At 46.3% G+C, this 26,551-nt stretch overlaps 2 protein-coding genes across 2 annotated transcripts in view; one reads left to right on the top strand and one right to left on the bottom strand.

Moving 5' to 3' along the window:
- Window positions 1-7,096: 7,096 nt before the first annotated feature.
- Window positions 7,097-7,943, top strand: LOC120843609 (tigger transposable element-derived protein 6). Its single transcript, XM_040215025.3, has one exon. The coding sequence runs from the start codon at window positions 7,126-7,128 to the stop codon at window positions 7,798-7,800; it is 675 nt and encodes a 224-aa protein (XP_040070959.3). The 5' UTR covers window positions 7,097-7,125; the 3' UTR covers window positions 7,801-7,943.
- Window positions 7,944-18,028: 10,085 nt separating this feature from the next.
- Window positions 18,029-26,551, bottom strand: part of LOC8027183 (myosin regulatory light polypeptide 9) — a 29,294-nt gene continuing 20,771 nt past the window's right edge. The window contains exons 4-7 of the mRNA XM_029971515.4: window positions 26,385-26,486; window positions 22,139-22,217; window positions 20,577-20,625; window positions 18,029-18,159 (exon numbers count right to left, since the gene is read on the bottom strand). Coding sequence (XP_029827375.2) covers window positions 18,058-18,159; window positions 20,577-20,625; window positions 22,139-22,217; window positions 26,385-26,486 — 332 coding nt within the window. The 3' untranslated portion in view covers window positions 18,029-18,057. The remainder of the gene's footprint in view (window positions 18,160-20,576; window positions 20,626-22,138; window positions 22,218-26,384; window positions 26,487-26,551) is intronic.

The raw sequence follows: 26,551 nt of genomic DNA, 5'->3' as shown, positions 1-26,551 counted from the left end.
TCGTGGTCCGAGGGACGCCCGACGCCGGGTTCCGACCAACGTCTCGCGGTGTCGCCGCGGAGCCATTACCCGGACGAGGAAACACGCTCAAATCGGGATTCCGTGAGTGCATAAAGGCAGCGTAACGCGGCGTGATGTCGCCGGCGCTGCCTCTGGAATGCCCGGTAGGCACCGGCGTATAACAGAGACCACGTGCGCTGCTCGGATCCGTGCACGACTGCCGTCCGCGGCCAATTTGCTCTTGGTTCGCTGCCGTTCTAAGAACCTGCCCCTCCGGCCATTTGAGCGGACGGCGTTGTCTTGCTCGACAGCCTTTATCTTTCTCCCCACGAAACCGTGGTCATCCTTTCGTCCACGCTTGCTTTGGCAGAGAAAAAGGCTGGGCAGACATTAGAAACGTACTTCGTTTCAACTTAAGCCCAGACGCAGTCGACGCCGAGCTAATGCGATCAGTCAAGTAGGCAAACGCGCAAATCATTGGTCCTGTTGTGTTTTTACGTTTGGTTCCGCGATGATAGAACACGTGCAGAAACATTACGAACGCCATGATTGTGCGCTTTTGATCCCATCAGCTCGTAGCATCGGCTACGTCTGGACATAAAGAGAAATTAAAGCGGTTTCATATTTGAGAAAGAAAAACCAGTTAAATCGTCCTCATTTGGTCTCCAGGACCGCGAATATCAAAATTACATTTCAGATTCCATGCGCCAAGTGGACAGAACAGCACTTTCAAAATGGCGCTGAAACAGGCTAAAGCCACTCCTTCCCGGCGCGTTCTGTGGTAGGAGAGAATCGGGACGTATTATAGAAATTACCCGAGCAGTCAGAAACGCTGCACGCGGTCCCTCACAAGTGGAAAGCGCAAGGCAATCAAAACCTTCTTGGGTATGACGTCACACCCATTGTTTGTTTGTGTTTTCGTGTATTTTTTTTTTTTGCGTCTATTGATACATTTGGGTCAAACGCTTGTGATTATCAAATTCACGGGACAAAACCAAAGTAGAATTCACCTCTAACTATTTTTTTTCTCAACGATCTCTTGAGCTCCCTTTTAAATGTCATTAATACCTAAGTTATTGTCACTCACGCTTAAATTATTGTGACTCATACTTAAGTTACTGTCACCTTACGCGGGGAACGACCACGTTCACAAATTTACGTAATATATTTTTACTCCAAAAGAAGATAACCACAATTATCTGTAACGTTCCGCATGACTCTCACACTACTAATTTGCTTACACGCTTCACAATTATTACTGCACAAAATCTATGCAGTTACAGATTGAGCTTTGGTCTTAAGAACGAAAAAAAAAAGTAAAAAGGAATTCTCGCTTTTTAGCTGACCTTTCAACACTGGCCAAAAGCGATCAGGCATATGTCACTCGACACACTGAACGTTGAAGGATGATCCGTCACCGAACAAATTATGGTAACAAAAGGCTCAATTGCACCCTAACGAATTTACTCAACAGTTTATTAAATAGTGATTTGAGAAGTATAGCTAAACAACCGCAAAGTGTGTACAGTTAATGCTTAAAATGTGTTCATTAGTAACCTTCTTTAATTTAATTTTGTTTTTTTTTGTTTTTTTGCTGTTGTTCGTTTCGTTATTGTGGGGGCCCGGAGGCTCGTCAAACTTTTCCTTTCAGCTTTCTTCTCCGTCCTCCCCTTCATCACTTTGATGAGAAATAAACTATTGTTTTTATGACAATATTATAACCCACAGAAATCCTCTTCTGCCAGGAAGAAAGTCGGTTCCCATCCTGTCAAAGATAAGCCACGCCAATATTTGGCGCAAATTGCTTTTTTTTTTTTTTTTTCAAAAGCATAGTAATTGCAGTGCCCGGGCCAATGGTGACCTCTGTCGAAATGGGGTACAGCAGGTTCCTTCTTTCCGTCCCCTCTCGCACTCCTCTGTCCTCCTCTTCCTACAGGAGCGGGTCTCAAGGCTGCTTCCCGCAGAAAACAGGAGGGTCTTTGATTTTTCTAGAATAGAAAGGAGGAATTGAGAAACAGTTTCCTCCTTTCTGGCCGCTCGACGGCCTTTAATCAGCTGACACGAAGTATAGATGAAATTGAACAATAAACGGGGTTGCGCTCAAAGTGTGACACGTTTACAAGGTTAAGGGCTGGGGTAGTTGGTAGCGGATAAACACAATAAAATAAAACAGCGCAAAAGGATACAAAAAGAAGCGACAAACCGAAAAGGACAGTGTGTCCTGTCCGGTTTGTCGTTTCTTTATGTACCTTTTTGCGCTGTTCTATTTCGTTATGTTTAGAGAGGTATGTTTATTTAAAATAGTGTCGACCCTGCCGGGACGAAGATGCATGTTGTAGTTATATAACAGATGGAAACACGTGCAAAAATACGCGCAACAATAGAATCCGTCCAATACAATTCAAATAAAAAAAATATGATATTTTTGGACATGGTGTGAAAGGGGGACTGGTATTATTAGTAGAAAACTTTGAGAAACTGGAATTAAATTCTTCCCGACTTCTAGCGATCAAGAACTCTAATCTGGACACTAGGAGAAAAAAGTCGGCTAGGAATCCTGCGGTCGTGATTGTTCGGCGCCGCGCTTGATCTTGGCGACGGCCAATCAGTGCAGTCGGATTCCTGCCCGACATTTTTGCTAAGTGTCCAGGTTAGAGGCCCAGAACATGCATGTGCTGCTGGAAGCGTGTCCCATTCTCGCGCTGTTCCTCGAAAGAATGAATATCTCAAGCAATATTCAGAAAATGTTCGTTCCTGTACATGTCCGGTGTCAGACCTAGCCAGGATTTTTCATGGGGGAAGGGGGGTCCTCCCTTCTTCTCCCTCCCCTCCCCCTTCCCAGTTTTAGAGCGCAGCACTCAGGCGCCCGTTTCCGGCTTGAGCGGTATTGGCGTTGCCGTCAGCGTAACCGCGCGGTGCATTATGGGAAACGTCCTATAATGCACCGCGGTGACGCGCGCGTTGTATTATGGAACGTTTCCCATAATGCACCACGCGGGAGGGAGGAGGAAGAGGAGGCGAGGAGCACGGGAGGAGTAGATGAGGAGAGGGTACGGATGAGGAGGAGGGCCATACCGTCCCCTCCGTACTCTTCCCTCCTCCTCCTCCAGAGCTGCGCTCTAATTCGGCATTACAGGGAATTGTAAACGTCTTTCTTTTTTCATGTCGCGGACACTGAGGTGCCTATACTGTTTTACTGCAAGTAAACTTCGTGTGTTGAGAGTTAACACTTGAAAGATGTCTTTGCAGGGGTTGGTTGGTGGATTGGAGTTTAATGGCGCATCGGCTTCTGAGGTTATAGTTCGCCACGAGCTATTGCGATACACGGGGTAAAAAAAGAAAAATTCACAGCAGCCAGTGATGTGGAAAGACTGTGAACATGGGTGGGTATAAGTGTAAAACATACGGTCAGAAGTTCGAAATTGAAAATGAATCACATTTGGAGTATAAAGTAAATAGATATCCGTGATATAATAAAAAAAACGTTTCGATTTTAATCGGTGGCTTATCACAAAGTAAAGAGACTGAGGGATATGTTATCGTATAAGCTTCGGTATCGGTCATACGCAGGGCATCCGACCAGGGTGTGTGAAGTGTCTAGAGTTTTTTGCACGCCGTTCAGTGTTCACATCCCTCCCGTTTCATAGGTCCTCAGGTGTAAGATGCGTATGATCAGTTATTTGTAACCGTCACAGCACCATCACCTCGAAGCGTTTTGGATGTCGGGAACTCTCTCTTTTGCTCATAAAAGTAGTGATTGCATGTAATTTGCAACACGTTTTATTTATTTTTCACCGAGAATGACACTTTGCTTTAATGCAATGCTTCAAGAAGATCTGGTAGCCTTCATAAAGTATTTTAAGTATATCTACTTCTCTATCATCATCACAACTTGAGGCACAAGCGGTCGCTTTATTATTTCTTGGGAGGCCGACATGACACGGACCCCAACTTAAAATTAGTTTAATGTTTTTGGTTGTGGCAAAAAATCAAACATTTGTCTGTCGTTCAATAACAAGCAGGTTTGTAACATGCTTCAGATGGCATGTCACGTGAGCACGTATTTACTCGAATCTAACGCGCACCTTTTTTGGGGGAAATAGGTCCAAAAATCGCGTGCGACCCAAAACTGCGCTACTGTATCGCCATCGACATTTCAAAATGGCCGCTCCATTACGCGCTGAGAAGCTGAGAGGCTTAGAGCGTAGCCAGCTTGTGTGTTTCTTGCGTTCGTATCACCGTGGAAGTTTCCTCTGCAAAGACACGCCGCGCTCACCGTGATGATGAATTCAAAAGAAAAGTGATATTGTGCGCGGAGAGCAATGGAAATCGGGCCGCATCACGTGCGATGGGCGAAAGATACGTGGTGCACGATCCCGTCTGCCATGGTTATCAAGGCCTTCAAGAAGTGCGGAATTTCTAAAGCTATGGACGGCACCGAAGATGAAATGCTTTGGGCCGCTGACAGCGATAAGGAGTCGTCCGACAACGATGACGAGTGATGCATACCGCCCCACGGGCGCTGCACCGGACCGTCGTCGTGATGACGACCTTGCCGGCGAGAGACAGCGTCGTTCATTTCATCGCAAGATTGAAGCATTTGGAATAAACCTTCGTTGTTCCAAGTGAAAAAAAAAAGTTTAATTTCTGTATCCAACCTACAAAATCTGGTGCGCGTAACAATCAAAGTCATTGCGTTTTTTTTTTTTTTTTTTTTTTTTTCGGACCTGTAAAAATGGGTGCGTGTTACAATCGAGGGCGCGTTAGATTCGAGTAAATACTCGGAGAATCACTGAAAACTACAGAGCGGGAAAGCCATATTTTGCTTACGCAATCAAGAACCTACACCGGATCATTGGGTTAGACTGATAGTATTGAATTTAACTATATCTGAATTGGGTGGGGGATAACAAACCCCAAGCAGCGGCAGTCGAAGGCCACGTTGTGTACCGTATACACTCCGTGCGGGAACTATAGGGGGCGCTTTGAAAAACGCGCGTAGCGCCGCTGGCGGAGGAGCTGGCGTTCGACAGTGAGGCGCGCTCAGCAGATTGCGGCGCCTTTTCGCGTGCGAAAAGGTGGCGGCGGAAGCGCGCACGGACGGAACTTTTGCCTTTTGAGCCGATAAGTTGAGGGTGACGTTGCATGAGTGCTGGGGCAGATTTAAGACGGGCATTTAGCTGTTCTCCGCTTCTTATATATTGAGTTTGAGTCGTTATTAGGGGTAATTTCTTTAGTTGCGGTCGAAAAAGGGGTTTGAGCAATTTTCCGAAGAGCAAGACGGCCGCCACCATAATTGCTCTCAGTGGGAAATTTGTTTCGCTCGTCGCTGTAAAGATGGGACTGCTGGGACGATGATATCTGGAGGCGAGTGTGACGTTCACTAAGTTTGTGCGCTAAGTGGGCCAAGTTTTTTTTAAGACAGCAAGTGCGAAAGTTATGGTTCGAACGAATAAAGCAGTCAGGAATATCCAATATTGGACCCAAAATTTTGTGTTATAACCGGGCTGTGCGAAGTGCAGATTTGGACACACAGGTTCTTGGACATGACCGCAACTTGACACAACAGTGATAAGACCAAAAATAGGTGGCCTAGGAAAACCAGGTGGACACTTGGTTTGGGCGGCGTAACTGAAAGGTAAACGGTTTTGATTGTAAAAGGGCTGTCAAGAGTATACAGTCGAGCCCACTTATAACGGCCCCACTTCAAACGAACGTTCGGTTAATACGAACAATTTCTCATCCCCAAACATATTTCGCAAGAATCCTGCACAAAACGGCCCACTTTTAACGGCCATTTCTGAGCGCAATTCTCGGATAGAACGAACGAAACGGCGCTGACGGCGCCGCGACCTTGGCTGCCGGCGGAGATAAGGCAGGGGAGAGGAGGCGCAAAACGCAGAGGAGCACCGTCGGCGTCGGTGCTCCTCCGCGTTTTGACAGCGTCGGGTTCTTGGGGAGGGGGATGGGGAGGGAAGAGGGAACGAAAGGGGAAAGCAAGACAATCAGGCCTCCCAGCCCAACGCTTTGCACGCGTTCTGCTCGAAGCGTTGGGGCCGTGTGCAAAGCCCCCTTTTTTTTTGTGTGTGTGTTTTTTTTTTTTTTTGAGTGTTGGGGTTTCGAGGTCTTTTGTCTTTCGTTCCGTCTGAAGCGTGTTGCCTCTTGTCGTTTGGTTTCGGCATTTCGGCTCGACCTCCGCGCAATCGTTCAGTCTACGGTTACTCGCCGAGTCATCGATCGTTATGTCGGACATTGCTTCAACTGCGAAGAAACGCAAGGCGATCGACATGGGCACGAAATCTGCAATCCTTCAGGAGCTGAGCGCAGGGGCGAAAAACGGCGACCTGTGCAAGAAATATGGCTTATCGAAGTCCACCATTTCGACGATCGCCAAGGAAAAGGAGAAGATCATGGCAGCAATGAGCATGAATGGTGACTGCAGTGCTCGAAAACGGCTGCGGCCCGCCGCGTACAAAGACGTCGAAGACGCTCTCTTCAAGTGGTTTCTCGACGCAAGAACTATGAACGTCCCCATCAGCGGACCCCTGCTGCTTGGGAAAGCCAGGGACTTCGCGTTTCTCCTGAATTTCACAGAGTTCAGCCCTGGAAACGGATGGCTCCATCGCTTCAAGGAGCGCCACGGGATTGTTTACAAGTCCATCGTCGGGGAAGGGGCATCCGTGGACATAGAGAGAGCGGAGCAGTGGCTTGCTGACAACCTGGACGAGATCTACAGCTACAGTGAGCAAGATGTCTACAACGCGGATGAAACTGCATTGTTTTACCAGATGAGGCCTGTGCGTACGCACGCGTTAAAGGGCGACAAATGCGTCGGTGGGAAGCACAGCAAGGTGCGGATAACTGTGCTCCTGTGCTGTAATGTAGACGGCAGCGACAGGCGCTTGCCGTTTGTGATTGGAACGGCGAAGAAACCGCGCTGTTTCACCAACCCCCTGCCGCGTACGGTACCGAGACAGTGCCAAGGCTTGGATGACTCGGCAACTCTTTGCCGAATGGCTCACGGAGCTTGACAATGCCATGGTCAAGCAAAAACGAAAGATCCTGTTGATCCTGGATAATTGCTCAGCTCATCACGTGAACCCACAGCTGAATGCTGTGACTTTGATGTTCCTCCCTCCGAACGCCACTGCCAAGCTCCAACCCCTCGACATGGGGATCATCAGAAATTTCAAAGTGTGCTACCGCCGCCGCGTCATCGAAAGGCTGCTCATCGCAATCGGCCGACCAAGTGCGCGAGGGCCTCAGCTGACAATTTCTCTCATGAACGCGGTGGAAATGCTGAAGGCCTCCTGGATGGAAGTCAGGTCTGGCAGCATCAAGAACTGCTTTCGAAAAGCTGGGATTTCGTTTTCTCCTGCGGAGCAATCTCCTGCGGAAGCAAGCCAAGACGATGCGCAAAGCATCGACTCGACCCTGTGGACCCAAGCCGTTGCTGCTAGTCTGACAGAGGAAGGGCAGACGTGGGACGACTTCGTTGACGCCGACGAAGATGTCATCGTCTCGGAGAGCGCCTCCGATGAAGCTATCGTGCGGGAGGTGCGGCAGGACATCGCGGCGTCCGACGACGAAGAGGACGACGAAGACGACGTCGGCGATGGGGTTGCTCCCTCACCTCCGGTTTCGACAGCGACGGCTTTGGGGCACATAGCTTCGTTGAAGCAGCTGGTGTACGCACGGGGACTGAGCGATGTTCACATCGATCAGCTGAGCAACCTGGAGAGCGCTATAATTGGATCTGCACTGCGGAAGCAAACAGCGATTACGGACTTCCTTGAATAAACGCCATGCACATCGATCGCAGGTGTTGCGCTTTCCAATCCGTGCCGTGCTTACTTATTTATCTTGAATTTTAAGGGTAAGTCCATTTATAACGAACTTCTCTTTGAGCGAACGCGTTTCGTGTTGTAGAAGGGTTCGTTGTAAGCGGGCTCGACTGTACCACGCGTCGTGGGAGGTAAAGACTTTACAAGTAGGAAGGGACTAGTGGACTGTACTTCCAATTGGGACAGCTTTAGGAAGGGTGGCTTCAAAGCCGAGAAAGCCAAGTTGCCGGCCAACACACGGTTTGACCGTCAAAGGCTTTTGCGGTCAGCTCTTGTGTGGTAAACTGGCTGTGCGAGGTGCTGATTTTCGGCACACAGGTACTTTGACAACCGTAACTTGACAAAACACTTATTATACCTAAAAGAGGTTGCATAGTTTAACCAGTTGGAAATATTTTTGGGCGGCGTAACTAAATGGGAACCGGTTTTGACCGTCAAAGGCTGTCAAGACTATACCACTCATCATGGCCGGGAGGTGCACACTTTACAGGTAGGAACAGTGCTTAAAGTCCACGTAAATTGAGGGGGGTCTCTACAAGAAGGTGGGGGAAAGGGGGGGGGGGGGGGTTGATGAGATGTAATAGATGCACATAAAATAAACCCCACTGCTGACTCTGTCCACGCTGTACCTGCAACCCTCAACCCCAAATGTCACATCCCTGATAACAAGCTATCTTATTGCAAGATATGATTTTGATTTCACTAATGCTGGGGCTGTGGAGGAGGGTCTCAGACCATCCGTTAAAATCATTGGGGGGTCGAGACCCCCTGAGACCCTCCAAACTGTAAGCCCTGGGTAGGCAGGGACCAGTGGACGGTTCTTCCAGTTCGAATAACTTTGCAATAGATGGCTCTAAAGCCGAGAAAAAAAAAATTGTCGTCTACAAAACTCGGGGTGTCAGCGTTTCCACATCCAAAAGGAGGTTGATAAAAAAAAAAAAAGCACACCACATAAACTTCCATACTCAAACATCAATTGTCCAGTGAATCCAAGTTTCGTTGTAGTTTTCCTTAGATTCATATTTGTCAATTTTTGTACAGTCCGAATCTTTCTTCATAAAGTACCGACCGCGTGCCATACGGGTCCGGAAAGATCATCGACACGTACAATAGGGACGAAACTTCTTTCGAGGGCATTCCTTCAACGAAATTCGCACTGCATACCCGCGAGTGTAGGATGGCATTTCAGTTTGAGCTGATATATGTATGGTTACTGGTACGGAAAACAAACGCAGAGCGCAAAGCGGCAGTGTATAGAATATGTCAACCGTGCCGACACAGTGGCAGACATGATCGGGAGACCAAATTTCTCGCGTCGTACGGCACGGGTCCATCGTTGTCGCTGTCCCACAAAACATCGGCGAGGTGAAAACCTGTGAAACTTCGTCCCCACGAGATACGACGCATAAGTATTGGAGCACTTAATGATGCAGCAGTTCATGCTGTTAACCCAGCGCAACCGCACCGCTCCGACTTCAATGCGTACCAATGCACGCGGCGTGGTTTCGTTTCGCAGGAGCTCTCATTGGATACCTTCAGTAACGGCCGCGCGGCGGCGCGCCGGTCGCGTCGCACGGAGTGTATACAACGTGACCTTTTCTTACCGTGATAGGAACGCCGTATCCGTTCGATCATTTTTGTGAAGCTTACGGGTATTAGATAGGACAAGTTCTGCAGTACTGATATCGCGACACAACCCAGTCTCCGTGACAAATATGATATATGGTTGACAACTGACTAATATATTAAAGTTCTAGCTGCTTTGAACGAATTATTCGAATGTTGGCTACGGAGAACGATAAGCGGGGCAAGTGTGCAATGATAGAACTAGACGTTCGAGCAAGTCATTCGTTCCGAGCGTTAACTTCAAACTACTTCCGAGCAGAATTACGGTTTCGCTATAATGAGAGTACGCGTCGACTGGATTATTTACGTACAGCTTAATAAACTTAATTTCGTACATTGTGTACTTTTCTACCGGGAGACGGAAGCGTGTTCCCACTGTCTACCATGTGACATCATCGAGTCTTTCGAGATGGACACTTTTGTGTCCATCTCGAATCGGTGGCCGAGTGCGCTAGCCCACGCGGCCACCAATCCCCCCAGTGCACGTTGTAAAATACACGTGGAAGCTCGCCGTTAGCCCGCGCTCAGCAATCGCGCACACAGCTATGGCCGCCATTGAATAGGGAGTATTCGCTGGTTGGTTGGTTGTGTTGTTTGGCAGACGTGAAATTTGCCTCACTCACGGTGGGCACGTTTCACGGGCCTGGGTTATTGAAGGTTGATGAGGGTGAATGCGGGGAAAGGGAAGGGAAAATATGGTGATGAAGGGGTCCGGGGATGACGAGGGCAGCGTGAGCAAAATAATGACCAAACACGTTTCGGTTTAATATCGCTCTACCTATCCGGCGGGACTAGATGACTCCATTACTTCGAGCCAACCTCACTCATTGAAATGAACATCGGCTTTACTTCTCTTTCAAGAACAGTAAACATCGCGACGGCGTCACGTCCTCAAATCGACTGTGTCTGAGAATGTTAGATAGAGCAAGTATTCCGAAGACTCCCTACCCATCGTCAGCTTGAGTGCCCGCCTTGGGGCCGACGAGCTGGGTTGGCTCGAACTTCAAAAATTAATTTTTTTTGCGTTTAAGTTTCGCGTCTAACATTGCCTATTTGATGTCTGGGTTCTAAAGGATGTATTGCCGTTGACAATATATTTTTAGACCAACCACCTCATACCGTTATTCTCAAGTGAATGATGCTCTTTTTGCGCTACTTTCAAGATTGGTTATTTTTCCCTCAAAACATTGCAACAAATATTATACGAAAAATATTTTTATAATGAACCTCAATCTTAGTGCTATCAATACAAGTACAATTTATGCCTGATAATTTTGCCCTTTTACGAGGAAAAAAATGTGAATATGGGCATTTTAGGCGATTTTTAGTGCTACAGAATTGCAAGAAAAGGTCGAAATTACATGCAAGTATCTATTTGGGCATTTGAAGGGACCTATTTGGTTACTAAAAACAGTGTTATTTTACAGCCTAGTTTTAAAGCTGCCAGGAAAAAAAATGCCGTCGATAGCCTTTGAAACTACTTGTTCGCGGTAATCAAGGGGTCGCCAAATGAGCAAAAAGCAATGGCATTTTTACGTCGCTCTAAGTGGCTACAATTTTTTTTAAAACCAAATCCGTGATGGTCGATTTAGGGGCTGAATCGTTTGGCGTGGAATGACCCACTTGGATAAAAATCGGTGCAGAACATTCCGAGTTCAATGCTATCCTGCTGAAACCCGAGAGAGAGAGAGAGAGAGAGAGAGAGAGAAGTGTTGATAAAGAAAGGCAGCCTGGAAATGCTGAAACCCGAGCGTGTCGCATTGAGTTCACACGTGGCACCACTGATCTCCACTAGGGGTCAGTGCGTGGCATTGCCCGGCCTGTTTTACGCCATCATTTTGGCCCTGGTATCGCGACACAAGCCACCCGGAGAAAATGAAGACAACATCAGAGTGTTTAGTTGCATGGACTCGCGTAGAGTGGTGACACCTGCCGCCCGTGTTACCTGCCGTTCGAAGCGGCGGCATTCGTTTGAGGCTGCACGTGCGCGCGCGCGTGCACGCTTCAGCGACGCACCACAATGGCCGCCCGCTCTGAGCTCCTCCGTCCCCGCCAGAGGGACGGCAGATTACAAAGCGAGCCACGTGCTCTGCGCCTCACTCGGTTTTGGGTTTCGCTTTCGCGTTGCCGCTGTTATGATAGCCCTCTCTCTGGGGCTACGCGTACAGGACACGTTAATGGCCACATCAACGCAGCGCCTGCCGCTCAGCCCTCTCTTACCGCCCACTCACACTGGAAGCGGATCCGCGTTCGCAAAGCGGTTGCGAACGAGGTTGTATAAAGGTCCAGTACAATGGCACGCGCACTTGATGTCATCGAGTGCGCGTGCAATTGCACTGGATCTTTATACAACCGCGTTCGCAACCGCTTTGCGAACGCGGATCCGCTTCCAGTGTGAATGAGCGGTTCGAGTGCCGCGGTCTCGCACTCTGTACTTGGAGCGTCATCTTTCAAGGGCATTTCATCTATCGCCGTTTAACTGAAAGTAATTTCATATAAGCCCCTTCATCGGACGCTGTTTTATATTGAAAGCTGTTTGATGAACGTCGTTGAAACATATCAGCCGCTGTTGCCGCTTGCAAAGCGCACCTGCAGTCGACTGTTCCAAGAAAACTCTAAAAACCTCGAGATTTTTAAAGGTGTTGACTTTATCACGATCGACAGTCGATTCCTCGTGCCTGGGGATTTGGCGGAAGAAAACTAGAGCTGTAATTAATGATTTTGATTTTTCCCACCGGTGTGCGACGGATTTCTAAGAAACGCCGTCATACATATGTACGATTCCGTGTCTTTGGAGTTTATTTCTCATAAAATTCGGAGGGGGCTTTTCGAAGCTTATTTCTGGCTGAGGATTCGTGGTTTATCGGACTTTATTTTCGTTAGATTCCCAATGCTTAGAAATTCAGAGTTTATTTTACTGTGTAAATTGAAAAAAAAAAAAATATAGATAAGGTCCGGGTACGGTTGTCACGAAGGAACTTCGACGTGCTAAAAGTCAAATCGCTTTCGTCAGTCTTTCTGGATTTCAAAGCTCCTCAGGACCACTGACCTTGTGCTCTTATAAAGTTAGTTGTAAAAATCCGTCTTATTATTTTTTTTTTTTTTTGCTGTTTATTTTGTCGCTGTGACCTCGCAGTTAGGAGCTTTTCGGATAAGTCCGAATCAACGTAAAATTTATCGGAGAGTGTTTTTTTTTTTTTTTGATTTATTGGAAAACACGGAACTCTATACACATGATACCAGAGGTGTTGCGGCCGTCTTCTCCGAATTCTGATCTCAGCGAAATCGTCCGACCGGCGTAGTGGAGCCGTGGTGTAGCCTTCACCCGCCGAGAGCGCAGGAGGCATAGAAGAGTGTTGGCAGGGCTACCCGGTCAAGGAGCATAGCTTGTGAATGGTGCCAGCTGAACATGAAAATCACACGGAGAAAAAAAATATAACATTCGCACCGCTGGACTAGCAAGATTTAATGAGGCGAGGACTGTGTTAGTGCCCCTTCCGCTGCACTAAACAACTCAAAGAAGATTTTCCTGCGGAGAGACATGACTTTCAGGTAAAGGTAGAAGAAGAGGAAGACCGCTTAAAGAAGACAGAAGAAAAGGGATGAGAACATTCCGACAGCAAAAAGGTCAATGCGTTTAAGGAAAAGAAATTCCGAATTAAGTGTAAAGAAAAAGAAAACCTAAATCAAGTATAAAGAATTAAAAAATCTAAGTTAGTGTAAAGAAAAAAAAAGAGAGGCATCATTAAATGTTGCTAGTCCAGCGGTGCGAATATTGTATTTTTTCTCTGTGTGTTTTTTTATGTTCAGCTGGCCCCATTCACAAGCAATAAACCAACTTGCTCAGCTTAAGCCCATAACAAGGAGCATAGCCTCCAGACAACGAGATCAGCCGGATGTTTGCGTGAGATCGCCTTACGTCTGTGCTTGAGAACGTGATGGGGCAGAGACGGACAGGCAGGGACAACCACTCCACGGAGATTGGCTGCCTTCTAACGGCATTGGGGCTCCTACCTTGCAGGGCTGCATTTCAAATACAGGTATTTGTACCCATTTCAGACACAAGCATTTGAAATAGATATTTAAAATACCTTGAGTATTTTGTATTTTGTAGTCAATTACATCTGAGGAAATGTATCTGTCAAGTGTATTTAAATACAAAAGATTATTGGAACTACTTATATTTTAAATACTGCCCAAATACCATTTTGGGCTCCGCACTTCGAAACCAAATCCGATTTTAGGCACTCTTCGCGAAGCACAGCAAATTTCATGCAAAAAGCATGAAACTTGCTGTGCTTCACGCACAAAAGGTCGAAGAACAAAAGAAAGAGAAGAACTGAGCATGAACAGGATGGGTGATGTATACATTTATTGATTTTTGGTTTTCTGATTATTTTTTAACGAGTAGCATTATCAACATGTCTAAAAAGGCTTTTTGTTTCAATTTACCCTTTGGAATATAAACTCGAAATGAATGCGTTGTTTTTCCTGATGTTAGACCCGCCTATCTAATGACAGCGCATTTTACTTTCAGAGCTGCAACTTTCTTTTAAGCACTTGATTCCTTGTAGGTCTAGACTTCATTCTTTATTTGTGCAAGGTCTTTTTTTGCCCGGTGTTACATTTAAGTTTAAGATATTTTGTATATTGTATATCAATACTTTTTCTGAAAGTGTAATTGGTATCGTAATGAAATACATTTTTGTCTAATGATTTTGCGCTTTTATTTCGATACATTTTCCCAAGTACTTCGCCCATACCTGGTACCTAGCTATACCTAATGAAATTCTAAGTAATTAAAAAGAGTTGACTAACGCTACGAGCTCGGCTCTCGACCTGTCCCATACATATGTATAAGGCGGGCTTGTCCTGCCCAACAGCTGTCATTTCACACCTCAATGAGAACAAGTTCCTTTTTCCAAATCAGCACGGCTTCAAACAAAACTATTCACGTAATACACAGCTTTAATAATTCCTAACTGACTTTTAACATTCATACCGGTTGCCAGACTGACTTCATCTTTATCGATTTTGTCAAGTCATTTGATAAAGTTCCGCATAGTCGCCTACTGCTGAAATGATCACATCTTCAAATAGATCCACTTGTTGGAGACTGGACTGCAGAATGTTTACGAGACAGAACCCAACCAGTAAGTCTAAATCATACACTATAATCCAAACCTCCCATTACGTCAGGTGCCCCACAGGGTATAGCGTGCGACGTCACTCCTCTCCCGTATTTTTTCGAAAGACGTTTTTGAGGTTATTTTAGACTGGCCTTTAGAGACCAGATAGCCTTGTTTTCGCCTTGTGTGTTCACTAAATTTCTATTGGTTCTTTTTTTTCAAGAAATGTTTCAGCTTCCCTTTAAGTTCGTAGTGCCTTTACTCGCGGGTTTAAGTTGCAAGCTACTGAAGTCAGTATTTTATTGTATGCGGGTGACGTGGCGATATTTTGTTTAAATAAAGCAACTGTTACAAAAACCGTTAAGCTTACAAAAAATATTGTTGTTGTTTTTCTTGGTGTAAGGGTACGTACTTTGGTTAATTCGGAAAAACATTTGGGGTTTCGGCACGACATTTGGCCTTGAACGCCGTCTGTTTTTGAACGTGTCCTTTGAACAAATCGCTGTCCCGTTATCTCGGAGTTCCCTTGGTACACCGTAGCGCTAATGATGAATAATGGCGCAATCAGACTGAAGCAAAGGTGTGCTACGTGTTGCAAGTTGTGCGTTGCTCGCGCATCACCATTGAGCGCATGCTCCGCGTTTTCGTGGCGTTTATTTAGAGTTCGGTGGGAAGCGAACGAGCCTTTCATATCTCTTTCGTCGGGTCAGAGTCGCTGCTACAGTGAACTAAAGGAGGGGTAGTCAGATCAGGCGCCGACGCACGCCATGCATTGTTGTGATGCGGCGAGCGTGGAAACGTCCCGGATGTACAGGGCGGCGCTGCGGTAGCAAGGCCTGGAGGATCCGAGCGTTCCGAGGACCTTCGGCGACCATGTTTGACTTGGCGGTTTGGCAGCGCGAACTGGCTCCGGTTCAGAACCTTTCCTTGTGTTTTCTGTTCCTTTTGTCGAATGAAGTGCAGTACCGAATCGACTACGGCAAAAACGACGACGACGACGACAACGCCAGTAGCATGGCAAGTGAAATGCGAAGCATGCGCTATTACAGTCTATATTTTAGTGGCGCCCTCATGGTGCCGTCGACAGGATGTGCGGCAGCCGTGAGCGCTCGCTGAGCTCCACTGCCCCTCCTGTAGCTCACTTTATCACAGGTGTAGGTCTTTCACGTTTGTTTGTGAAACAGCTTGTCCACCCATTTCTTTTTCTATAAAACTAAAGAAACGCACTACTACTGCGTATAAGGTGCCTCGTCCCTGAACGAAGTACGGGCTGCACAGGCTTCATTACAACACAGCCCACTCTCTCGAATTCTTATAAACGAACAAGGCGTTCACATTGACCTTGCGAAGAAAAATGTGTTTGTAGTGATGTAGATGAAAAGCGTTGCAAAGAAGAAGAAAACAAAAACTGGAAGATTCACGGAAGGGTAGCGAAGGAGAAGAGGAGGAAGAAGGGGGGAGCGGCTCGAGGAGAAGGAACCCGAAGGCAAGTTTTCGGTATTGTTCCCAGAAAGGCTAATTTTTTTAGGAACAATACTTTCAGGTTTCTCTGGGAAACATCTATGCTTGGAAAGACTTTCGGAGGTATCAGTTACCGAGTGAGCTAGCGCACACCCGCTTGGAGCGCGTGAAGCGAAAGCTTGCGCTGCATAACCAAGAGATCTTGGGTTCAATCTCCACCTTGCCCGTTTCAATCTGGTGGAGCATCGTACCGGTCACGGTGGAAGTAACACGCGGCGGCCACATTATGTTCGGGCACCGAGCGCGCTTCAGTCTCACGGGTATAGATGGCGCCCAAGTATGGGATCCCTCCAAAATCGTGTTTCTTCTACCACGACCCCAGGCGAGCGTCATTTGATGGAGCTTTAAACAAGGGCACTCGCTCTGCGCAGTTCCGGTACCCCGAATTTCAGTTGGGAACGAAGCTCTTATTTCCCATCCTTATAGCATGGCTTCTTCTTCTTCGGGTTAAGGCTCATCTTAGTGCACGATGGTGGCACCTGTGATCGACACAGCACTAAAGCAAGACACGAGGCCAGCCACTGGCCACACACCACCACCACACCACCACACTGCGAAAAAGTCGAGCACACTACGCCGCCGACACCGGGGCCGCAAAGGAGGGACCCCATATTGCAGCGCCCTCCGCGGCGGCGCGGAACTAACTACTCCTAGTTCGAGGCTAGCTCCGAACACGATCTGTTCGCTCGCTCCCCGGGGGAGGAGCGGCGAGTGGCATCACCTAAATGTGTTGATTCCACCGTGGTACCGGAATGCGGTCGTCTGTCACTACTACGTCTTAGAGGCCCCAGGCTAGCCGTTGTACTACACTGGACAAATTTCTCATCTACAGTTGAGACACTATATGCCCATTAAGGCTGACTAAGTTCCGGATGTATAAACATACACACAACAATAATTAAACACTTTCGAATAAATAATTTCGGAAACAACAACAACAACACCGGAGAACAGCGGTCCAGCTTGTGTTCGAGAGAACGGCCAGCCCTGTCCGCCACGCCACCCTCAGTAGCCTGGAGAAGTCGGGATCCCCAAAGAACCGGCTCCAGCCGTCAAGAAAGCTACACTCTTCAATCTCGGCCAGATATACCAGCCCCGGCAAGTCGGCCATGGTGCTAAATTACTTTTCTTTCACTTCTCATCCCTAAAGTTTTTCTTCCTATGTTTTTTTTCTTTTTGTCTAAACGTAAAAAAAACACAGGTATAACAACGTAAATACGTTGTTTGAAGACAAAAAGGTCAGACGGATATCTGAAACCTTTGTTTAGTAAGCTCGAAACAAAAACCCCAGGCAGTGCTGTACCGCACTGTCTCTCTTCAGCGAAGTGCATTTTTCTCGTTTAAAACTTAATTTTGCAAGATTTGTATTACTTTTATGTCCAACACGTTCGCAAAAGCAGGGGGCGGGGACACTGTCCAGCTGTTGCAGATTTCTCTTCCTCGAAACCCAGGTAAATTGAAACAAGACGGCTCCATTTCGGGACGCAGCAAGTGCGCAATCATGTTTTGAGCAAAGCGGCACGACGCAATACCGCTGAAAAGGCAAGGCCTGTGGATCACGTCATCGTTCGTGGATTCCCGACCCGCCCCAAGCGGCAAACAAGCTAAAGCTCGACTCGCCACAAGGCGGCAGTCGTGTCCGTCGCGGCGTCGCACGCTCTAGCGTCGCGTTCGTTATGAGACGATGCGAGACTCGCTGGCGATTATGCTGACGCGAGCTACGGGCGACGCTGCATGGACCACCAGCGACGACGACGAAAGTTGGGGAGACGCAGGCCTAGCCTTCTAGAAGGTATTGCATGACGCAATGGGCAGCGCGGGACGAAACGCAGCCATGGCCGCGGCCACGTGCCGAGCTCCCCCTCGCGGTCGCAATGCAGGGCTGTCGAGAGAGGCTCAAGCGCGTTCTTCCAGGCCGCCAAAAAAATAATGGCGCTTTATTCTTCGTCGTCGGTGTTGCCGCAGATGAGCTTCACGTAGCCCTCGATGTCGATGTTCCCGTCCCGGTCGACGGGGGCTTCTTTCAGGACCTCGTCCACCTGTCAAAAGGCCAATGTCCCCCCACGTGAGCTCGCGAATACAATCGCTGCAGCGCGATGGCAGCGCCCACGGGCTTTCCGTTTTGTATACCTAGAAATATGTTGCGTCTACTTCCCTGCGAAGCACTTGGGAGAGCAGATCGCCGCCATTTTTATAGGATGCCAAAACTAAACATGTGTGTATACTTCGAAACAAATATGCTGTGGGTTACACTGAGTGTGTCGTAAGCACGTAAAACCTGATAATCAGTGCCACAGCGCAGACTGTTTTTTATATATCTATACATATTTACAGCTTAGTCATTCTCGAAGTATAAACTAGTTGAAGTGATTGGCCCCTTCCAAGTGCCTTGCGGGAAAGTATATACTTCGAATTTCCCAAGGTGTGTTCACACGGCGGAAAAATTTCAGGAACCAGGTCGCGGATAAGAAAATTTTGCGTATTACTCAACCTTGCTAGATTAACTCAGTTACGGCTTGTAATTATTTTGTCATCGGACGTCGAAATAGCCCCTGCTTATAACCAGACAACGAAACTAGAAAAACGACATTGGCTGCAGCCTCAGGGGCACAGTCTGCACTTTGTGCCTATTGAAGGACAAAAGAACACATGCTTTGCAGCCTATAACGCCCAACTTCTACTTGCAAACTCTCCACTCTTCACGTAAAAAAAAGATCAGTGTTTACTTTTTTGTAGAACACTAAACAATACAAATACGATAGAACATAATAAATATTATTACAAATAATATAGCGGCGAATATCCTCATGACAAGTCTAATAATTAAGTAACATTTGTCGATTAACTTTTTTAATTAGTGAAAATAAACATATATGGCTCCAATTATAAACTTGCTGGGCGTCAATTAACCGAGTATATTAATTTATTTTTGAAACATTTTAAAGGGTTATCCGCACTTTCGGACCGCCAGGGTTGATCCTGTTGCACGACGCTTAATTAGCACAACCCTATGGGCTTACGACGTGCTTCAAATCTTTCTAAAATTAATTTATTTAATGTTTTTAGTTAACGCTTAGCAAGTTTCTAATTATAACTGTTCATTTTTACTAAATAAAGTCAATTAACTAGTTATATGTTCGACTTATCGTAACAATTCCGCCCCCCCCCCCCCCCCCCAATGATATGTCCTCCTAGCCGTAAAGCTCACCTGCACAGACGGCACATGCCTTTTACGACTTCTTAAAATGAATCTGTTCAAATAAAAATCGATTCAATTGTGTACTCTTTTACGAAGAGCGTATAAAGCCGCGCACCAAGAGCGGAACGTGGACCTCACAATCTAATGCACCGAGAAAAACATAACACACGACAAGTCCAAACCCTGGCGGGGCAGCAAACAATCGCCTTCTCAGCAGTTACACACTCATAAAGCCGAAGATCGCTGACAGTGAGGCAAGTTCTTGACAGAGGTAGCTTGCCAACCCTATCCCACTTATCTCGAAATACGTGCTGCCACCTGGACGCGCTACTGGTTTCGAGATTGACTAGAAAACAACTCGCTCACAGGGCGTCCTCCACCCGTTCGACTCCCAAAACGTCGGTAATTACATCCAGTTGGCCCACATTGCGACGCCGTGACCTAGATACACGGCTCCGCCAAACTTCCCTTTTGTCCCCATTGTGGATTATCTTCGGTCCCGAAGTTGATACAAAGAAGTCGTCTTCTCTCTCTGCTCGGCCAGAACAAACAGAAAGAGAAGGCACCAAAACCGTTTACGCTCGAACCAATATTTATATAAAAAAAAAAAAAATGGAAAAAGCAGAGAGAAAGATTTTCCTCTGCAAGGTTCTGGGCAGATTTGAAGAACACCCTATCACAAGTAATCAAATTACTTGTACTCGATTACTTAATGAATTAGATTTATAATTATTAGGAAGTAATCACGAGGGAAACTTCATTACTTTTGGAAGTACTCAAATGACTTATACCGTTACAATTTTTCCCCCTTTCTATGGCGCTTTGTTGGTATAATTTTCCTATTAAGGAATCCTCAAACAACCTCTCCAACAGGAGGTTGGTTTACCAAAAATGGTAGATTATAAAGATAATTAGTTTGTATTTTGGTGATTTTAATTTCACAACGAGCAGTACAAAAGACTCGTTTTTGAACATGAAGAAAACTCTGTAATAATCGGGAAAGTAGTGGTTTCTTTTTCAAGTGGCGGCTAACTACTTTTCTTCTCGGGTAATCTAATTTAATACTTTTTATCCGAAAGTAAATATGAATTTTGATTACTTTACTTCTTTTTGTGTCTTTTTTTCTTTTTAGAGTAACGTGTGCAAGATTGATTCTACGTCCGGACACTAGACGTTCATGTTCGAAAGTAAAGTATATGCGTATTTACGGTATGATGTAATACATGTACCAGTACCAGTCTTACGGCGTATACCCACCTCAGCTTCTTGGAATTTGTCTCCCCAGGTCATCAGGGACTTCTTCAGGCTGAAATAAAGAAATAAATGAAAATAAAATGGTAAATATATATGCTCTCTTTTGAATACTTTGAGACTGAGAGTGATTCAAAAACGCCACACACGATAATCGTCAAAACTACGTTGTTCCTTCCCGCTTTGAGATTTTTTTTCTCAGAAATTAAACCATACCAGGACATTGAAATAAAAAGGATTGTTCTTCTTAGAACATGCGCCACGAAATATAAAAATTTGAAGAAAAATTAAAAATACGACTGCCCCTCGTTGCCTGAATCCAAATGAAACCGCCCAGCTATAAAAACGGAGACGACCAATCTATCTATCGTATATGATACGAATAAACTTCCGCTGAACTTTTTCGATTACATTGGCATATGTTAAGAGAAACAGAATTTAATATTACAGATGCAAACTCTAAATTTGGCGGGACAAGCGAATGATAAAGAGAGCAAGTGCAGTCAGGGCTTCGAAAATTTCTTGTTAGACGTGATGCCGCGCCAAGACATCGAAATTCTCGATTGGCCATGTGTAACACATGTTGGTGGAAATCTAGCTCAGAGTCCACTTGAACGCCAAGCTCCCGTCCAAGAAATACGCGCTGTATTTGTTCCTTGGAGAGGTTATAGTCGAACACTATGCTCAAGGTTTCTGGTGATTGACATGACTGCAGTTTTTTAATCGGATCGGATAATCGGATTAGAACGTGGCAAGAGATCTATCTTGGTCGTTTCAATTTTCAGCACATTTTTGTTGACATACATATTCATCTGCATGCGCAGGTTTCTGTCCCGGTAGTAGACTTCTCCAGTTTTAAGACATATCTTAACTGAGAGCATGCTTTCTCAACAACATCAGAGCTTCCGCTTTCAAAACTCAGCAACGTCAGCGAGGCATGCGGTAGTCTGAGGTAGCGGTCTCATATCTAAACTGCCTTCACCAATATAACTTTTTTTTCCTCCATAGAGAATTTTTTTTTTTTTTTGGGGGGGGGGGGGGGGGGGGGGGCATTACTTTTTGTTATGCGCGTTTTCAAGAAGTCTTGTTAAGAGCTCCACATTTTTGGGTGTAAATATTGAAAAGATATGGGGTTTTACCCGAAAATGAATGGCCCCACGTATGCCCTTCTTTCTAATATATATATATATGTGTAAAGGCTGCCCTTGAGGGCTTGGAGGAAGAGGGAAGTCACCGCCCCCCCCCCCCCCCCCCCCCTTTGTTTTGTTTTTTTTTGTTCCCTAGGTTTTTGGGAATTACGCGATAGAAGTCACAAAGCTCTATAGTCGGTGCCAAGTTAAAAGTTCAGAGGAAGCCCCCCACCCTTTTCCACTTTGGCAGAACGAACGCCAGGAAGGAGGCGGCCTCCTCTCCTGTGTTCGCTCTGCCCAAGTGGAAAGATGTGGGAGGAGCTTCCGCTTAACACTCTGAACCTGTCACCGACCATAGTTCTAGTCACGGCATGCGCCTTGGTTCCGTATAGTTTATGTCAAGCGACCCCAATGCGTTCGAAAATTCACTAAGCTTACTCTTTTTGGCTAATTTTGCCAGTTCCAGATTTGTCGAACGTCTTGAAGGCATTCCTGATGACGTCTTCCGGATCCGTTCCTGAAATCAAAGAGCAAGTCGTTAACAGCGAAAAAACACACGCGAAAATTGGCGGTCTTTCCTCCTTTTGTCGGTTAAAAAATAAAAAAGGAACCATTCAATTTCAGTGGAGGTTTCCGAGTTTGTATATACACCGGTTATAACGAAGTCGATTATAACGAAATAGCGGTTACAGCGAAGCGATTACGATTTCCCATTCCCTTTTGCACTTCGTTATAACCGAAGTCGGTTATAACGAAATAGCGGATATAGCGAAATGATTTCCGATTCCCGTTGACTTCGTTATAACTGGTCTCGACAGTAGTCTGTTCCACAAATAGATAGTTTCAGTATAGACGGGCACAATGTTCACAAACAGGTCAGCGTTTGCCCACAACAGGTGTGGGCACTGCGTGCGCGCAGAAACCAGATTAGCCTGAAAGGAACCTTCTGCGCATGCGCAGTAGCGACAACAGCGCCACCACAGCGGCGTGACATCACAGCCGCGTATTGGTGCATAGATCGTTTCGATGACCCCGATAACGATACCCGATATACAACGCCGCCGCCGCCCTTGAGCATGCGTCGTACCCTTATCGGGTGTAGGTATCGGAACAATCTACTAAAACTGCCACATAATGTGCGGGCGCACACGAAAAAAAAAACTGCAGTGTTTTTCTCGCCGTAAAAGTGAACTACACATCGCCGAACGCTCAGTTTCAGCCCAAATGTAGCGCTAGCGGTCTAGACCCGCTGCCAAAGTTGCACAGGTTTCCGTTATCCGAATCACATGTTATAAATGATTTTCGGAATTTTTTTCAATGGGAAAATGGAGGCCGACAAAGCCCTAAAATACATTTTTATTTATAGCTTGGTTACCGGGAATGCCCCCTCCCCCCTCCATTTTATCATTGAAAATTTTGAAAAATAACTAATACCTTTTGAAGAAAATAACGGTAGGTGTTCTGAAACTTTGGCGTCTGGTTTGGACCGCTAGCGCGTGACTTTATCTAATGTCGCATTTACATGAGAGCGTGTGCTCTCATGTAACACGCATGTGTTAGACGCATGTAAATGAGAGCTCTCATGTCAATCCGAGCACAGCGAATCGTTAGAAAAAAAGAAGAAAAAAAAAAACACGCGCTTGCGTCAGTATGCTTTCAAGGCAAGATAAAGGGCTCACCAAACATACAAGGAACGAGGGGATGGCGTGTTTTCTCTTGGCAGCGCTATCCTGGGTGAAGCTGAAGGACAGGACTTGAGACGCGTCGTCCTGTTCTTTTCGGTTCCATCGACTTAGGTGATCATTTCTGTCCCAGTCTCAGCTAGGTTTATTTAACATGGCTAAAATTCACCAGCTCGCCTGTATTCTTACTATATTATCTCTGAACAAAGGCTCCTTGACGTAACACTTCGCGGGATGGTTTGTTGGGTGCGACACCACAAAACCGTTGCTCGGCTGCCGCTAAGATAGAATTCCCACGAAAAAAAAGACAGAGTTCGCATGTTCCGTTTCTGTTTGGTGAGCACGCGTACACCATGTGTGAAACGGAGCCCCCACCGTTCAGTGTTTACAGAATCACAGTCCAGCGTGCGATCTTCACAGCCCAGCACGCGCCTGTTCGTCGCTTTGGAGAGCGAGCAAAGTTACAGGGGGCGCCTCTCTACTTATCATCATCATCGCTTGTGACGTAGCGGGTAGGAGAGACCGAGCGGATGGCGCTGATTCCTCGGCCATTCGCTGGATTTATGCGTTGTCCGGGGTACAGGGAAAAACCTGTTTCACGCGTTGTGATTATTGGTGGAGTGATATTGCCGCGCGCTGGGCAGAGCAAACAACGCTCGGTCACGGAATTCTAGAAGGAGTCGTCTTCATTATTACTCTGGACGTAACTTTTCTAATTTCTTCCTAGTTTCATTTTCTTGAAAGTGCCTGTTCATTCTCGCCCCGAACGCTGGATGCTGGAACCTTCTAGGCCGAATTTTCGCGATGTCGACCCACACTATAATAAGGAGCTGCCAGTGACCTTGTCCAGTCAGTCTCGCTCTTGCTTGTTGTTACGACGCCAAATCGCCGCCCGCTTTTCTGCTGCCTCGACAGTCACTCTTTATTTTGTTTGGCATAAGTTCGCCGATTAAATCTTTATTTTCAGTTGGCTGTTCATCCTTTTGTCGCCTCCATTAGTCGCAATATTCGTGGTATAACATTTTATCATATACTTCGAAGACGTTGCAGGTGTGTTGTCGTGCTAAGCAAACACTTTTGGTGCTGATGTGTCAAAGCTCCAGGTCGGTTTTGTGTGCTCTTTTATATCCCAGCACTAAAGCTCCGGATAATGATAATGTAATATTCAGCGCTTTACCCCACTACAATAGCTGGCACGGTGGATAGTGAGTAATACTTTATTATTATCCGAACAACAGGAAACATAGGAAGGTATGGCCCATTCGACTGAAGCTGGCAATCCAAGCTCGAAAGCCACTCGCGTGGGTAGTAAATACGTAAACGAAAGCGACTTTGTGTACACTGCTCGTTCCATCGTGTTCTGTGAGTACTGGTCTTTTATTTGTTGAAATGAAGTTAAATACCGTGTGCATTTTGCAAACCAGTAAGCAAAGCTCACCGAAACCAGTGACTAAAAAGGCAGTGGCTGACTCCTGGAGTTGTTTCAACTAAAGGCCCTGCTTCATATTCGTCCCTTCGACGCGTAAGGAGCGAAACCTCTTCTACGAACATACCAGAAAGTCGTCGAGACTTCAGCGTCTCATAAATGAGTTTGACACCTGCTATGAATTACGACGGTTTTGTGTGTTTGCTTTTGGGAACCCCCCCCCCCCCCCCCCAAAAAAAAAAAAAAAGCGTACGAAACGTGTGCTGATTTTTTTTTTTCCAGATTTTAAATTTATAACATAATTTATTCTTAGCGAAAATTGGAAAACTGAAATTTACCAATTGCCTTATTTCGTAGGGCGAAGCCCGTCAATTTATGGAGTTGTGGGAATTTAAAGGGGCACACAAGTGGATTCTGAGATCGTCTGTTTATGGTGACTTGATAAAGTACCCTAAAATCAAACCAGAAATTACACGCGGCCGACATCTCTATTATAATTTTGATCAAAGATCCTGACTTGCTCCTCTTTGTGCGCCTTGTATCAGACACCGGAGAGCGCTGTCGGACGGTGTTTGCAAATATTAGAGACTTTTATCAAAGCGTTACCGTATTCCTCGTACCGCACTACGGGAGCCTTTGGGAAGTATACTTTTAAGCGCGCGCCCGGGAGATACCGTGACCGCGAGCCGCGCGCTTAAAAAAGCATGCTCCAAAGTCTCCGGTAGTGCGGTACGCGGAACACGGTAACGGTTTGCTGAAAGTCCCTAATAATTACTGTATTACGTTTCCTACACCTAAAAATTTGACTCTCTTTTTTTATATATATATATAATGCACAACCCGCCTAAAAATAACAATAACAGTAACGTTCAGAATATCCACGCAACTAAGTATTTTCATTGGTCAAATTTTATGAAAGAAGATGCGCCTCGTCGGATGAAGGAAGGCCTTTTCGCGTTAATGGAAAGGGTAGGAAATGCTCCGAAAAACCTTGTTCTTATTGTGACTCTATGCGGAGTGCAAGCTCGCTTGCCTCTTTTGCAGGGGTTGTGGTAACTATGCTCTGATTGGCTCTGATTAAAAGACAGTGAATGGATCTCAAGGCTGCTAGCACTGAGATCTACCCACTATTCCTCCATCAGAGCCAACCAGACTTCGGCGTTCTGTACTCACCACAACCCCTGCAAAAGAGGCAGACGAACTTGCGCCTGACCACCAGCATAATGCGCTGATGTCACGTTCAAGCCATGTACGCTTTTCTACTTTGATACCCCCGTGAGATTGGATAAAAATGCACTCCGACGATGCTTCGTCACGTGCTTCGCTTCGACTCTCTGATTGGTTCAGTGCGGCCGAAGGGGCCGACAAGCTAAGAGCGCATGGACGCTCACTGACTCTACGTTGGAGTACAAGCAGGCTTTGACAGAAGCGCCACGAATTCCTGCTTTTCTGGCTGACGGCGCACGCGATATTGTAAGGGACCCTCGGAAGGGGTTCATGAACCTTCAAAGAACTCTTTTAAAACGGACTTTTTGAGCGGCTATTTGACGTTTGGCCTCAACGAGCAGTGTCTTACCGGACACTCGTTCTCCGAAGATGGTGAGAAACATGGTGAAGTTGATGGGGCCGGTGGCCTCGGCGATCATGCCGTCCAGGTCGTTCTCGGGGATGATCCTCCCTGGAAGGAAATCGTTCCATGAAAATGTGCCATGTAAAATAAAACAAGCGCATCCCCAGCATTCC

Source organism: Ixodes scapularis, unplaced genomic scaffold (assembly GCF_016920785.2).
Source record: "Ixodes scapularis isolate PalLabHiFi unplaced genomic scaffold, ASM1692078v2 PGA_scaffold10__122_contigs__length_95168666, whole genome shotgun sequence".
Lineage (NCBI taxonomy): Eukaryota > Metazoa > Arthropoda > Arachnida > Ixodida > Ixodidae > Ixodes > Ixodes scapularis.
This window is presented reverse-complemented; position numbering and strand designations above follow the sequence as displayed.

Coding starts and splice junctions, on each gene's coding strand:
- LOC120843609 (XM_040215025.3), top strand. CDS start 7,126: ATGTTCCTCCCTCCGAACGCCACTGCCAAGCTCCAACCCCTCGACATG.